Source organism: Megalobrama amblycephala, linkage group LG1, assembly GCF_018812025.1.
Source record: "Megalobrama amblycephala isolate DHTTF-2021 linkage group LG1, ASM1881202v1, whole genome shotgun sequence".
Taxonomy (NCBI): domain Eukaryota; kingdom Metazoa; phylum Chordata; class Actinopteri; order Cypriniformes; family Xenocyprididae; genus Megalobrama; species Megalobrama amblycephala.
This window is the reverse complement of record NC_063044.1, coordinates 33,839,919-33,857,178: the sequence shown is the minus strand read 5'-3', so window position 1 is coordinate 33,857,178 and position 17,260 is coordinate 33,839,919. Positions and strand designations below refer to the sequence as shown.

The window sequence follows — 17,260 nt, the reverse complement described above, 5'->3', positions numbered from 1 at the left end:
TATCAAACAATCCTGCTTACAGGCCCAAGTTCTGCTGATTTAAGAGTCTTATCAAAATCATTTCACTGACAACAACTGTCCCATAAATATTCTCTCTTATGCTCAAATAGCGTTAAAATTTTTTATTTTTCCAGCTGGACCTTTCTAATTGCAACTGGAGCTTCTAACGACAGCTGCAGTGACGCAATGACTTTACCAATCAGTGATTGGCTCTTTTATTTAGAAGGCGGGACTTATTCCACCATATTGCACGTTGCACTTTCTCCCATTCATAGTAATATGTTTGGACTTTTAGTTTGTATTTCATTGTTCCCTGTGTTCTCTTTATGCTTCCTTTGTTCCCCATTTTCCCGCTTCTTTTCCATTTTTATGTTACTGATTATGCCCTTGTTTGTTGCCATGGTTACTGGCTGCTTTGTGCAACTGTTTCTTGTTCAGTTTGTTTTCTCCTGCGTATTTAAGCCCTCAGTTTAGGGGCCATTTTCAACAAAAAACAAAAAACTTTGTATGCGTTTTGGCCATTCATTGACACAACGGCTGCGTTGTGGGGGCCTGAAAATGCAAACTTGCAAAATACAAGTTTTTGAAAACAATACCGTTACAGTGTAAACTACAAAAAAGTGAATTTAAAGCGGTGATGTTATGCAAATATTATGTATTATGTGTTCAGTCTATAGGCGCGTAGTGTTTCTTTACAAAGTGACATTGCCATCTACTGGCCTGGCATGAATAATACAGCGTTTTTAGTCACAGCAGATCCATGTGAATAGGGATCGTTTTGACAACATTGTCGTATGTACATGAAAAACGCAAAGAAAAAACACTTTCATTTTTAGTACATCGTTGTCGTGTAAACATACCCTTAGTTCTTCTCACTGTCTGGTATTGTCTTAGCTTTAGAGAAGCTGTTATGTTGATTCCTGTTTTCTGGTTTGCTTTCCTAGCATTAGTTTTTGTAAATAAACTGAAACTGCAGTAATTGAGATCTTCTACTCCTCTTCCCTTGCCTGCCTCATGACAGATCTTTAGAAGAAAGATAAGAATGTCCTTAAGAAGTATTTCTGGGAATACAAACTATTCTTAATTTAAAAGAAAAGAAAAGAAAAGAAAAGAAAAGAAAAGAAAAGAAAAGAAGGAAATTGTAGTTAAGAAGAACTTTATTTTTATTTTATATTTTGTAAATCCATCCCCTAGTGAATATACACCTTCCTAATAGTATCTAAGTTTCTGAACACCCAATAAGCCTCAGTGACATAAATATGGATGTGTGTTGAAATGTATTCATCTGCCTAAAAAATAACTGCAGCTCATTCTCAATAAAATTGTCCTTTTGAACTGGGAAGGAAGTTTTGAGTTCTGTTACATTATGTTTTCATCACTTTTATCTCAGAAAATCGAGAAAAAAACTCTAAACACTTATTGAATGTTGGATATTCAACATACATTTCCTCACATTGAGTCAATCTATATTCCTGTAAACACAATAAAAGACATAAGCGTGCACAGCACACCTCTCCTCCTCTCAGGTGTGTGACCTGTCAATCAGACAACACAGTCTGAATAGAGTGCTTAATGAATGTTTAGAAGAGGACAGATCAGTGAGGACACTCGGACAAAAGAGAGACAGGTGCAAATCTGCATGAGCTTCAGTTGAGCTGTAATGAAAAGGAAACATTTCCCATCTCTCATAACTCACCTCTCGCCCACACACGTGAGCTGCTCGATTTCTGTCATCACTTCTGCGATCTCAAACTTCAAGCGCTGTAAAACAGAGGCTCACATCAAACAGAAGACTACATGATATCAAATACTAGAGCCCAAGGTCATGGCATTGATTCTTTGGAAATGCCATGAAAATGTATACCTTGAATTTAATGTTACGATGAAAGTGTCTGCCAAATGCCTATTACAATGATTAAAAGCTTTTTAACCAACAGAGAAACAAGGTACTCATTCAATGAAGAAAAATAGGTTAAATTCTGAATGCAATACCAGCATATTATAGAGTAATTATGTGAAGCAATAAATAATACATTTTCTTTAATAATTATTTTATGTGATACCTAACAACTTCAACTACATTCTACTTTCTACAAGGTTTCATATTGGCATCAAATGGTTTCATTAATGGAAACTTTCCATTCCAGAAAAGGCTCTTTATAGGGGAAAAAGGTTCTTTGGATTATTTAAATCTGTTCTTTTAAGAACTGATCACTGAAAAGTTTCTTTAGAGAACCAATAAATGCTCTTCTATGGCATCACTGTGAAAACCCCCTTTTTGGAACCTTTGGACCTTTCTTTTCGACCACATTCTTACCTCAATATCATCAAGCAGTTCTTTTTTCCTGCGCCGTATGTTGGACAGCTCGTCTCGCTCCTCTAAGGACAGGTCTTCAGGTACTGTAACCAAACACACACAAGGGTAGGACACCTGTAAGCATGTTTATATGAGCACTGGTCATCTTAACATTGAAGAGCAGAAGAGCATAGCAAGACATTCAAATCAGCAATAATGTGGGTCAAACGTTTCCCTCAGCTTTAAAACTCCACTCATGCTGTCTCTAGACTCTGTGTGGATTACTGAGAAGTTGGTTGTTCTATTTTCTTTCTTTTTTTTAATCACACAATGACAATGAAAAACAAAACTTTTAAAATATAATGATTATCTCTCAAAAAGTGAAAGACAAATGTAGTTCTCTCTGAGTGTTTGGCATGGTAATGGGTATGACAATATTGTATGTTTGGTCTTGGCGAAATAGATCTGCTACGCTGCTGCTGCTTTTATTGACACACTGCTGTGAGCAAGTAAGACATGCTGCTGCTGTACAATATAGCATACATGAATTACCCGTATAGCAGATCTATACAGGTGGAGCTGGGGAAGGTGGAGGGTTTCTGAAGCGCTCTGCAATGCTAAGGCAATGCTACCAAAGTATTTTGAAGGTTGAGCACGCAAGCTCATTGGCTAGTGATACAGCAGGAACCAATCAGCTGTGCCCTATAGATAACGATGTGATTACGAGCAGGTTCAGTTAAAGGCAGGAACACACCAAGCCGACGCAGACGAACTAGTGGCGACGAAAGCAGACTGCGGGGTTGGCTCACGTCGGCAGCGCCCTGGTCCAAAGTTGCCTTGACACACTAAACCAACACTAGACAGCCGACGGCCAAGTAGCACGTCCGTTCTGCGCCTGCATAAGATGAAATGCCTTTCTGTACCAGCAGGTGGCAGTAGCTGAACAGCCAATCAGAATGATCAGATGAATGAATCGGCCGAAAAAAAGCAGATGAGGACCAACTTCAGCCGAAGGTATGGAACACACTGAGAAAACTTAGTCGGCCGACGAACAAAAACTGCCTGACGGCCAACCGTCGGCATGGTGTGTTCCTGCCTTAAAGGACCTATTAGGACCTCTTAAAGGACCCTTAAAGGACCTCTTATCTAGTGTTTGGATGCTGGTGTTGGGGAATGCAATCATGTGAAATGCTTTTGGAGGGAATTAAACCAAATCATTCTGATGATAGACTTTGACTTAGGTGTTTCAGAACCACCAAACCAACATTTGAGATGCTGTGATGTGATTGGTCCACTGGTTAGTCCAGTTATCCAATCACAGCCTCTGTTGAGGCAAAGTCACATAGGTTTTTTTAAACACATCAAAGGATTTTCCATCATAGTTTATGTGTCTTTTTATCAGATAAACATTATAATTGTTCAATCGTTAAAAAAATATGTTCTATATACTACGTGCATGCATGTAGTATGAACGCAATCCAGATGGATTACATGCACCATGTTGGCATTGTCATGTCACTAAAGCGCCAGTTGCCTCAATTCCCTGCTTCCAACATGGCCTCATGGGATAGAAAGAGTCCACTGGATGCGTACCTCAGAATCTCAGCATAAGTAGTAGATCACCTGAGTACTTCTCGCCTACTGTTTTATGAAACTGTGAATTCAGACCTACTAATTATTTCACATACTGACTTTCACCTTCTATACAGTAGAGAAGGCATATGTGAAAGTGGGTTTGTTTCCAAACGGACTGATAAAGCTGTGCACCCAGACTCCAGGAAATTGTACAGCACTAGCCAATCAGATTAGAGCTTTCAATTTTAGCAACACCTTGCCATTTAAGTGTTCAAAATACATCAGATGGCACATGGACAGTCTGTGTTGTGCAAATGCGCATCTGGTTAAATGAACATCATGTTTTCAAAGTCTCTGATAACTTCAGTATTTTTCTGTAATTAGCAGCAGACCGACCGTGTCTCCCTTTCAAATGCTTTCATGGGGAATTGGATACTATAAATAAACCACAACAAACAAGTAAACGTGTCTTTCATATGGAGCTGTGTTCATTGTTAATCTCGTCAACAAAATTACTGATGAATACAGTATGTTGAAAAAAGGCTTTTTTTGTCATTGATAATGAAGACAAGATGAAAAGAAATGTAAATCATCATGATGATTTTAATTGAACACACTGTGGATGGAAATAAAATATTAACAATGCAGAAGACAAATGTAGAAAGAATTTATTCAAATAATCATAGCTGTTGAGCTGCAAGAACGAAACCGCTTTATTTAGCAGGTTAGCAAGTAGCTCACTCAAAAACAAAACTTGTACTGAACTGAGCTGAATAATGACTCTATTGTCTTCTGTAGAGCTGCTTTATAGCTGAATCAAATTTGTTTCATAATTGACAAATTTTGCTAAATCGACACTGTTACTGAACTGAATTGAATCAACACTGAACTGACTCAAGCTGAATAACGACACTACTGTTATTAATGTGAACTAAGTTACATGACAGTCAATATTGTGCAATACTGCATTTTGTAGTACTGTGCACTACATGTGTAACACAGGTTACTTCAGAAAGACGAAAGGGTAGGATCCAGTTGCAACAAAAAGATGTTTATTAACAAAAATAACAAAAGTAAATCCAGGCACAGGGAGATGTATTGGCAAAAAAAGAGTAAATCCAAACAGAGAGCAAGGCATGCAAAACAGAAGTGAAAACACCTCATGCGTAACATCCACTACAGACAAGACCAGACAGTGAAACAATGGAAACAATGGGGTATAAATACACAGGATACTAACAATAAACAGGTGTGGGTAATGAATTGCTATGAAAACTAACAAGGGTAACTTTGGAAACTAAGTAAACAAAACAGGAATAGAAAATACACTTCAAGATAAGAGTCCTTAAAGACAAAATAGGGGAAACGAGACTAGAATTGTTATTGTAACAACATGTAATGTAATATCTTGTAAAGTCTCTGAAACATTGACAATTAATAACCGAATCCACAAAAGATTCACAACAGAGTAACATATTAAAAAAGCAGCTTTTGCACACTCATTATAAGATACTATTTCAGGATCTCAGGTTTTCAGTTTACGTCCTTATATTGATCTTTCATATATTATATTTATTTTTTAATAAATGTGGATGCATTTTTAAAATCTTCTGGTTAAACTTTGATCTATTACAGTTTGACACATTTTTTATTTTGTACATTATCATCAACTAAAATATTAATTTTGTCTACCAAAATTGTATGGCCTTTCCAATCCATGTTCAACAAAAAGAGGAGCTTGCACACTTAACGTCCCCCTGTAGCCAATAATTTTATCCCTTAGAACTCAACCTTGATCACCAAAATGACAAATTTAAACATTTTCACTCTGAAAAAAATGTATTCATGCCTTAAAATAGCTTGAATGTAACTTATATGAATACTTGAATATACAAATTAGCCCGTCTCCACTCACTCGCACAAGCTCAGAGATCCACTCGGTCAACTTACTGAGGTAAACCAAAGTCCCTTTCTATATCTATAGTCTTTGGGTAAACACTGCACAATGGCAAGTGGAAACTGGTTTAATTCAGCCATATATGTTTGAACCAGAAACTGATTCAGAAGAAGAAGAGTGAATTATACAGGCTCGTCTACAAGTCGATGTAACAGAATGGTAATGCGTTTTACAACATTGGACACATAACGGTAATTAATATGATTAGCCTTTTGCTTGACTATGTTGTCAAACACCTGATAATGCGTTGCTAATGTTACACAAACCATGTTCCCGTTCGTCTGCTTTCTAAAATCAGCATCCTTAGAAACGCTTTGAACTTAGAAAGTCAGCGAAAGGCATCATCACAACATCGTAATATGCATCATATACATAATTCACCCGCTATAGGCTATTGCTAAATGTACACGATTTTTCATATCAACAGAAAAATATACCGGGCTAACCTGGTTTCTCTTGAGACTCTCCTGCTTCAGAGCAGTCATAGTTAATGATATGCTAAAGCCCACCGGCACACTGACATGATTGGTTACAAGGTAGTTTGTGATGTCACAAACACCAGTGATTTCAAACCAAGTTTTTGAAGCTGTCTTTAGATCACTGCAGTTTTAAGGAGAAAACACTCAGCATTGATGTTGACTGATGAATTTGCACATGGTTTGTCTTAAAGCATATTAAAACACCAGATATAAACAACCACATATAAAACAAAACACCACATATAAACAACATTAAAAACTAGATTTTCACCACAGGGAGAATTTAATAGTAGAATATTTCTTACAAAAAATACTTTTTTCAGAGGTCAAATGCAAAGACATTCACATCGATTCACATCATCATCAGTGTCGTAACGTTTACATTCCAATCCATATAAAATTAACTAAAATTAATGAATATGACAACATAGTCTCAAATAAATTGAAAGGACGTAATTTCATCAAAAACTGTGTGAAAGGCTCCTCAGGTTGTGCGTGAAGATGGCTGAGATCGAATCAGCAGCCAGAGGAAGTAGGTCACTCCTGTATTTCTGCTGGAGCAGATTGTAGCTCTCCTCCGCTCTCTCTGCCAGCTTCCTGGATCCATTGCTTGGGAAGAGAAATCCCATCTGCATCACTCCACTAAGCTGCTTTGAATTTCATCTCCCATTTTCACTTCATACTCTGTTGTCAATTGCTAAAACCCTTTATAGGCCAAAAAAAAAAAAGATACTGAGCATTATTTCCTAATGCTTTCTGATGGCCTGGGACGTCTATAAAGGGGTGACTGCGAACTTGAAACAAGGGTTCAAGGCAACAATGAATGTTTTCCATAAAGACAAAAATGATGACACTAACCACGTCCTGGCTGCACACAATGGTTTCTGGGTTCTTTTTGACACAGAGCATAAAGCGGCATTTATCGAGCGATCCCCCACAGGCAAACCTACGTCTACAGCACAGAAATCCTGCATCATCTGAGAGGATTCCCATGGAGGAATAAAAGAGGCAAATGTCTTGGATTGTTGAGCTATTGGGCTCAGTGACAAACCCACACTGTGTGTTAGTGAGTGCATACGCAGGAAGCACATGGTCATTTGATATCACTGCGGCTCTAATGCATTAAACATGACCTATGACCTAACAAGGGGAGGGGAAAAGGAAACGTGCTTTTTTCATTGTGATTTTGGCGTGTGAAGCATGTGAGTTCCATCATATATGTCAGTTCAACCAGACAGAGAATCACTGAAACCTGCGCTTTTTAGTGGTGTTTACTAAGGCCAGCATCGCTGTAACCATTGCTTATGTTTAGAAGTAGTTATTTAAATGAATTCCTAACCCTAAGTATTAAATGAAACTTGACCCACACTGTTTGTGCTACAGAATAACAATGTTTTGCCTGGTAGACACCCTAACAACCACCTAGCAACTTTAGAGTGCAACAGCTGGGATCCAGAAGTAAAAACTCCATTCATTTTCTCCATAGGGAAATTGATTTTTAACGATAACTTATAAACCTTTAAAGACAGTTTTACTGTAAGCTACGAGGTTGTTAATCCATGGTATTTGCTTCTGTTGAAGCCATTAGCCCACATTATTTCAGCTTATTTTTAAAATAATCGTGTTTGACAGTGGAATTCCTAGTGAAAAACTACATTACCCAGAAAATTACACCAATCAGAGAGTTGAAAATAGCAAAAAAAAAAGGCCAAAGTAATATGTAATATGTATAAACTATAAAATATGTATAAACTTTATACATATAATCAACATTTGTAAATGAGTAGTTTTATATTCCTCCATCGTTTTTAATTCGATTATGCTGTTCGCAATGCTTCATGGGATTGTAGTTCTTTCTCTCACTAAAGCTGTTGAGTACACTGTCTTTTACCTTTGTATTTTTGTCTTATTTTCAAAAACTTTTTTGCTTCAAATCAAAGATATGATATGATTCACCTCGTAGCTGGCTTGGTTCATGTCAACTCTTTAACGAAGACTATTTCAAAATCCTTATGGGATTTTGGAATTTAAATTTAAAAAACAACACTGCTGAAAAAGGGGAAGTGTTTCACTCTATAGCTGAAAGAGTAATCGGAATTAATTGTAATTTTCCAGTACAGCTTAGTGCGATTATCAAATTGCAAATGTTGTGATTTAATTAAATAAATATATGTGCTGCATGTTTCAGAGGAAAGCGCGGCACTGTGTTAATTTAAAGTTCATAACTGTTTACGGTGTCTCACAGTGGTTCAGTTCACAGCAAAAATTAAAAATTAAGAAACTAACATAATATAAATTACAACAAGACAGTGTGACTATAAGGCATGGAGTTATTATAAACATTAACATAATGAATTTCTGTAAAGCTGCTTTGAAACAATGTGCACTGTGAAAAGTGCTATACAAATAAATTTGACTTGAATTGAGTATTGTGATTTTAGTTGCACTGTAAAATACAATTTTTATTATATTGTTTTTATTAAATATGTGAGCTGGTCTCTACAAACAGCACAGCAACTGCAGTGGATACAAGACATGAATTTCCACATACATACAAGCCTCATTCCCATCCTCCATTTAATTCCCTGTGTCTCTTGAACAACACCACTAACAAGGGATCAAAAGGTGAAACAATTCAGCAGCCCACAGATTAATCTACACCTCACTCAAGAATTCCCATCACTCAGTCTTGTGACTGCTAAGGCTGCTTAAAGCCTGAAATCCAAGCACAAAAACATGTTCTACAGTGTGTCCTTGATGCATTAGCCAATTACATGCAAAATTCACATCACAGTGTTTACAATTTTCAGGGGAATCGACCTACAAATGGGTTACTTACAGTTGTCTCTAATTGGATAAGAAAAAGAATTTTACCATCTAACAAAAGCCGTAAAAGAGAAATGCTGAGATCAGAGGCTCTATGGGCCTTTGTGGAGACTGGGATTTAATAAAGAAAAGTCTTGGAAAGACATCCTGATATTGTCCAGGACTGCCTCGGGACAATGGAGAGGATGTCTCTGCCCATCTGCCGTGCCGATTAGAAAACTTGCAGCATGTAACAACAGCAACCACACAAACACAGAGCTGCCTTATCATGGTGTAACCCACTTACACTACACATTTCCACACTGTGGCCCCACTTCCAAACAAAAGAGTCATGTGTCCATGAGTCATGAGTCCAGTATCACTGTAACTACATAGCACAACGCTTTCACAGTATATGCAGTACGTACCATCACTCTCGTCCCATATCTGCTGTTCTTTATGTGACATGGTAGACGTTCCACAAAGCGAACCACATTGAAGAATGATTTCCCCAAGGAAACTGATGTCAGTTTCAACAGGTCAGATAGACTGTGTTTATTCCACAAGCGCTGCTCTCAAAACACAGTGGACACATAGTTTGCATACTTACACCAACCAACTGTTCAGGTAAAACCAGTTTGACCACCTCTGCCGTGAAATTACATCAGCCTGAATTCTGTTATCATGAGTGTTCAGGCCTGTGTTTGGTTTGATGGTAAAAGTGAAGTGTGGAATTGAGTTTGTGTAAAAGGAGACAGTACAGGGTTACACAATGTCCTAAACAGATACGATGCAATTAGACTTCAGCAACGAGAAATTTGTCTGTCCACAGCAGTCGAGACATAACTACGAGATGAGACCAATAAATCAAAGATCACAGCCAATCAGAAGAACAGGTGGGCGGGGTCTCTCTGCAAACATACTGCACTCGGGAAGGACCTGGCTGCAGCCTGCAGTTGTCTTTCATAGACATACATGATTGGAAATGTGTTTGGAGTTGTCTTCACTATAATGCACAGACAACACAGCATTAGCCTACATCCCGCAATGGCAAGAGAAATTAATTATGAAATGCTTGTTCGTGGTGGACGGTGTACACAAACCGTGTCCTGTACCTAATTACACTCATAAAATATTACTCCAGTAAAAGAGAAGTTTCTAATGTGACACAAATAAGATGGATTAGAACTCAGATCGACAATATTATGAATTATTAGTAGCACACTTGATTTGAGAAGGTCATATTACTTCCGGATCTTGGCATTTGAGCGGGACAAGACCAAATCAAGTGTTTATTGTTCACATGACTTTTAATTGCTGCAAGTTTAATCATCTTGATCAGTCGAACTCACAAATGAACCATTCAATGTTATTTGTGAACCGGCTGATCAAAGTTGAGTAAAATTGGATATACATAGAGTAGTCGTAGGTTGGCCTGGCATGAGGTTATGTAGTTAAATTGAGGATTATGAAACCTGTAAGGTTTTGTTCAATTTGTAACCATTTTGATGTACAGAGGCAAGCTTAATTACTATTTGGTTACGTGTATCACTACATTACAAACACAGAACACTACATACAGCAAAACCATCTTATCAAACACCTTAGCAACTGTAAAGCAACACACTCTAGCAACCATCCACAACATTGTTTCAATGATTACATACTATGTCTGTGTTAATTGTGATAATATGACCTCATTGTCTTATTTACTCATAGTGACACAGCTGTTTGCTATGGATATCATTCATATAACTTGGCATAATGAGATTGTTTATACTCAGCTGGGAGTGGCAGCAGAGTCTGTTTAGGTGATGTTTCAATGATGACTCACAATCTTTATTTATGGCCACACATGTAGGACAAGTTGAGTTTGTTTCCAAATCTGCACCATGAACTTGCCAGACTTGGGTTATGTTAACATGACAACAAGTACTAAAAACTGAATGTTTTTCTTTTGTGTTTTTGGTGTATAGATGTCAAAACGATCCCCGTTCACACGGATCCACAAAATGAGCTGTATTATTCATGCCAGGCCAGTAGTTGGCGATGTCATTTTGTAAAGAAAAACTATGCGATTATAGACTGAACATGTAATATTCTTGTGCATGACATCACTGTTTTCACAAATTCATGTTTTTGTAGTTTCCATAGAGACGATTAAGATATCATTTTTAAAAACTTTCAAAATGCCGTTGACTAAAAATGCTGTATTATTCATGCCAGGCCAGTAGTTGGCGATGTCATTTTGTAAAGAAACACTACACGCCTAAACTGAGACTGAAAAAGACTGAACTCGTAATATGCATGTGCATGACGTACACGGTACGTTACACAGAGACAATAATGGTATAATTTTCAAAAACTTGCCTTTGATACCTGTTTTCAAAAGTTTGCATTTCAGGCAACCAAAATGCCGTTGTTGTGTAAATGAACGGCCAAAACGCATAAAAAGTTTTCTATTTTTAGTTGAAAATGGTCTCCATAACTAGGCTCAGTCTCCCTGAGGTTAGTGTCTTAATCAAAAAGATAATGTTTCTTGCTCAAGGGCTATTCCCTTCTTGGGATCAAACCAGGAACCAACCGTTTACAAGCCCAAAAGCCTTATCCACTAAATCTGCAACATCTGATGAAAAGATCTGGAGTGTTGTTCATTCTGCTGATGATACTCAAGCCTCTGTTATTGCCATATGTGAGTCTGCACAGATCATTAGTCTGGGAAAGTCATCTGACACAAAGAAAACATGTTATTGTGTTTCGTTGTTGTTCCGAAGGAAACATTTCAGATATATCATAAGACAGAAGATATAGATATGTGATTCATATTCTGACAGCTGCATTAACAAAATACAAATTACTTTGATATGTTAACATACCTGCAAGTATCATTCCGACTAAATCTAAAATGTTTTCGGTAACACTTTATTTTAGGGTCTTTTAGCTAGTTACTTATTAGCATGAATATTACTAGAATATTGGCTATTTATTAGTACTTATTAAGCACATATAAATGCCTTATTCCGCACGATCATATTCTACATTTATCCTACCCAATACCTAAACTTAACAACTACCTTACTAACTATTAATAAGCAGTAAATTAGGAGTTTATTGAGGGAAAATTCATAGTTAATGGTTTATATGTGTTCCCTATACTAAAGTGTTACCATGTTTTCTTGTTAATCCTTATTCAGTGTAAGTCTATTGAATTTCATCCACAAGGCAAAAATGTTAAGTCTACTAACTTGAAAAAACGTTTTTACCCGCATTGTGGTGCCAAACTTGTACAGTGTGAAACAATGCGGTGTTAGAATGTTACAGCTAGACACTAAGCAACAGACAACCAATCGAGTTCTCTGGTATTGGGTTGTTTCAACTAAAAATTTGGGTCAGATATGGACAAACCCAAATGTTGGGTTAAAAATTTCATTTAAAAATGTAATCTAAATGGCTGGGTTTGTCCATATTTGACCCAAATTTGGGTTATAACAACCCAACACAATTTTTAGAGAGTAACTACTAATAGCAATGGTGATAGCAATGCTTGACTTAGCAATTAACTACTTAACTACTTCAATTCAGATTTGACCCTTTCCTGCCACTTTCTTGATTTTACAATCTGCCTATACTAATCTATTCTGTGTTAATATTTCATGAAGTTGTCGTTTTTTTTCCACAGTATTGCACCACATGAAACAGCAGCAATCCTCAGTGCATATCCACCTGCTTCACATATTTAAGAATGAAACCAAAACAAAGGCACAAAATTGATTTAATTCACCCACGTAACTCAATAAGAAGAAACCTTGCACCCTCACAATGCCTTATTCATAGCCTGCGTTTCACGCTGACATCTTGAGTCCATTTCCAAAAAGATTTTAAAGAGAAAGCTTCCTTTTCCTTTGGCAGATGAGAAAATATCCTGACGCCCCTATATTTAGCTCATCCTGTGTCATGCTCCCATTCACAAATTAGATTAGTATTTTTGGCAGAGGCTCTGTGCTGTTTCTCATGTAATTAGTGGTTTGCCTGCATCTGATTTCTTGTTTCTGGGTTAATAATGTGACTAAAGTTCAGTACAGCTGCATTAAACCATCAGCACTGACTTCACATCAGCCTGTATCTGCATCCTGATGGTATCTATCACAACTTGCAAAAGGACAATATACCTGGAAGTATGCCACGAGATTAACAGATGTTTCACTGTGAAACCGGGGAAGTAAGATGGACTGGATGACAAACTATTACCTAACATTGTGTTGATGTAACTAAATTAACATTGGTCTTTCCACTCACAGGTCTTCTGATGCATACTGAACATGCTGGCTGAAAATAACCTAATGACAGATAAATGACTGACAGCCCAAACAGCCAATCAAATCGCTGTTACTATCTGCCATTTTGTCCTTCAAGCTTTAAAGCTTACTGAACTGTCAGACACATACCTCCTTTTTTGTCAAATTCCTTTAACTGTTAAAAAAAAGCATTTTTATGGTAAATGTAATTCAGATAACTATCCAGATTGGCTAGTTAATAGAGTACATTAGAGCTTGTCCAATTTATCAGCAGTGCTGGTTTCGGAAGTATTTTTTCCATTCATTTCTCCCATACACAGCAAAATCACCAGAGTTAAATCAACTCTGCTCGGAGCACATATGGTCCCTCTCTAAATAGTGTTAAAGTAACACTGAAGCAGAGTTAATGTTAATGAGATAATTAAGCAAATAATTAAGTGATGATTGAGCGTTTACTGATGAACACCTGCTGTTAACAAGGATCATTGAAGAAAAGAGAAACAAGAACATATATATATATATATATAACATATTATAATGTCTTTTATCTTCAGTTGATTTAATCTATCTCTCAAGATCTCAGCAGAGGAGGATTGTCTTTTCTTCAGTGATTCTGCTTGTTAACATCACTTAATTAATCGCTTAATTATCTCATTAATTATCGCTTAATTATCTCATTAACTTTAACTCTGCTTCAGTGTTACTTTAAAGGTGCCCTAGAATTGAAAATTTAATTTACCTTGACATAGTTGAATAACAAGAGTTCAGTACATGGAAATAACATACAGTCTCAAACACCATTGTTTCCTCCTTCTTGTGTAAATCTCATTTGTTTAAAAGACCTCCGAAAAACAGGCGAATCTCAACATAACACCGACTGTTACGTAACAGTCAGGATCATTAATACTGTATGTACGCCCCCAATATTTGCATATGCCAGCCCATGTTCAAGGTATTACACAAGGGCAGGTAGTATTAACATCTGGATCTGTGCACAGCTGAATCATCAGACTAGGTAAGCAAGCAAGGACAATAGCAAAAAATGGCAGATGGAGCAATAATAACTGACATGATCCATGATATTTTTAGTGATATTTGTAAACTGTCTTTCTAAATGTTTCGTTAACATGTTGCTAATGTACTGTTAAATGTGGTTAAAGTTACCATTGTTTCTTACTGTATTCACGGAGACAAGAGCCGTCACTATTTTCATTTTTTAAACACTTGCAGTCTGTATAATGCATAAACACAACTTCATTCTTTATAAATCTCTCCAACAGTGTGTAATGTTAGCTTTAGCCACGGAGCACCATCAAACTCATTCAGAATCAAATGCAAACATCCAAATAAATACCATACTTACGCGATTAGACATGTTGCATAACAAACACTTTGTAAAGATCCATTTTGAGGGTTATATTAGCTGTGTGAACTTTGTTTATGCTGTTTAAGGCAGTCGCGAGCTCGGGGGCGGGGAGCATGAGAATTTAAAGGGGCCGCAGCCTGAATTGGTGCATATTTAATGATGCCCCAAAATAGGCAGTTGAAAAATGAATTAAAAAAAAATATATGGGGTATTTTGAGCTGAAACTTAACAGACACATTCAGGGGACACCTTAGACTTATATTACATCTTTTGAAAACACGTTCTATGGCACCTTTAACACTATTTAGAGAGGGGCCATATGTACTCCGAGCAGAGTTAATTTAACTTTGGTGATTTTGCTGTGTAGGGGTTTTCATTAAAGCATAACTTATAAGCCATGAACCAAGCCAACCAGCTACAAAGTGGATTATAACATTACAAACTTTGATTTGAAGCAAAAAAGTATTTGAAATCGCACAAAGATACAAAGGTACAAGACTGTAACGGCTTCAGTGAGGGAAAGAAACTACAATCCCATGAAGCATTGCGAACAGCATAATCAAATTAAAAATGGAGAAATATAAATAAAATGTTGATTATATAAAATAAAGCTAACAAGATCTTTTTGTGTGTTTTGCTTGTGGCAAAATATGGTGGAATTTTGTCGTGCTGGACTCGTCGTTCATGTCATATGCTTCTGGCTTCTGGTCCAAACTTTATTTTAAGAAAAATTTTTGCATCTGTATTTGCATCTGTAAAGCCTCCATTACACATTTTTGTGTGTGTTAATGTCAGTGTTTATGACACGTCAACTGTCCGACTTCTTGACAATTTCACTATTTTCTCATCTTCTACCATTATATTTAGTGCTTCAACATAACATAACCTGATACAAGAGTGTGTGCTTTTTGATTCTTGTGATCAAAGTCATGTTAAAGTACCAGACTGCAGATCTGGAAGTCAGTTTTATTAGTGGTAAGATACTGAAATATCTATCAATTTATTCCATATTGTTTTAAAGTTTGTATCTGATTTCAGATTTAGTCCACTTACAAACTAGAGTTTACGTTACATCAGTATACTGTGAATGTGCTGATTTCTAAGGGCATTATATGTTGCAATGAGAAAGTAGATGAAAAGCACAAAGGTATGCAGTTTAAGCAAATGTTGTTTTTTCCAGACATCCCATCTGGTTGTGCTTTCAGATATCTAATTCACTGTGTTCCCATTACCTGCCACTAAACCTCACAAATAAAAAAACTGAACTGTGGTTGGATGCGTTGCATCTCAAACAGTCTATTCCTCTCTTCTTCTTCCTGGCCAGAATAACCTACTATGAGGACCAGACAGTCAAATGTCTGGCTACACAAGACTAAGGTCAAAGGAACCTCAGTTCTACCAGTCTAGACACCATCTAACCTCATATTTTAATCAGTTTAATAGAGTGTCTCTGAATGATGATAACATTTCTGCGTGACAGGATCATCAGGATTTCATCACTCATCCACTTCTAGTAATGGAATGAATCCAATCAAAAATAAAATCTCCTTATCAATCAAGGCAGATCGGAGGTGCAGCTCTCCATTAGCATGGGGCATCAGTGCCTCCCATAAGATGGGACAGCGAGAGCTCCTTTCTGAAAGCCCTGAGGCCTGCTGCAATGACTCAGACAGGAAATGAGTTTAAAGCTCGATTCCAGCCGTCTGATAGAGAGCCATGAATGAGACAAACTGGGCTGCCGGACACCTAACAGGCCTGTTTATATTGGCCCCGTCTGTCCAGACACAACATCTGGATGTGAGAAAGGGGGTGAATTACTGCACATACTCTGTTATGTGAGAGGGGACAGCAAAGACAAAATCACTCTGTTGCGCTATTATGGCTGAAACGTAGGCGACGAAGGCTGAACGTCCGGTCCTGGCTGTTCTTTATTGCTTCACAAGACATTCTTCAGTCACTCTGACTCAAGTGTTTTATTCATTCCTTGTGAACTGAATTTTTATCAGCCTTTGGGACTTTTGGGGTTTAATTATAAACTATGGAGGGGCCGTTGTTAGTTTAAGTCCAGCTGTGGAGATGGAGAGGAAGAGAACTGGTCCAATGAGTAGGTGTTTAAATGAAGACACATTTTAATAATCTGTGAGACGTGTTACAAATGGAAGCTCTGGGACAACAGCTGCTGTTTGGGTCCCAATGACTCATCTAATTAACGTTACATGTTTTAAAAAATGTAATCTAATCATTACTTTACTAAGATTTATTTGATTAAGGTTCTACTTTTCATCGGCATATAATGCCCTCATTAATGAGAATTACAGTTTAAACGGTTCATGACATGGATTTTTTTCATTATTTTAATGTTTCTCTCACATCCGGAATAGGCAAATGTCAGCTGTATAACTATTCGTCAATGTCTTGCTCTGGAGGCAGTCATATGATAATGTATTTTCCTGTGTGACATCTTAGATCCCGCAATATAAAAATGAG

General features: G+C 37.1%; 1 protein-coding gene across 2 annotated transcripts in view; it reads right to left on the bottom strand.

Annotated features, from left to right (window-relative positions):
• The window catches only part of cyth3b (cytohesin 3b), a 48,602-nt gene that overhangs the window by 16,471 nt on the left and 14,871 nt on the right, over nt 1–17,260 (bottom strand). Inside the window, exons 1-3 of one of the 2 annotated variants that reach the window (XM_048190610.1) lie at nt 9,541–11,161; nt 2,318–2,400; nt 1,697–1,761 (exon numbers count right to left, since the gene is read on the bottom strand). In XM_048190610.1, the coding sequence (XP_048046567.1) occupies nt 1,697–1,761; nt 2,318–2,400; nt 9,541–9,580 (188 nt within the window). In that variant the 5' untranslated portion in view covers nt 9,581–11,161. Of the gene's footprint in view, nt 1–1,696; nt 1,762–2,317; nt 2,401–9,540; nt 11,162–17,260 lie in introns of those variants that run through there. The other variant, XM_048190617.1, reaches the window with a different exon arrangement.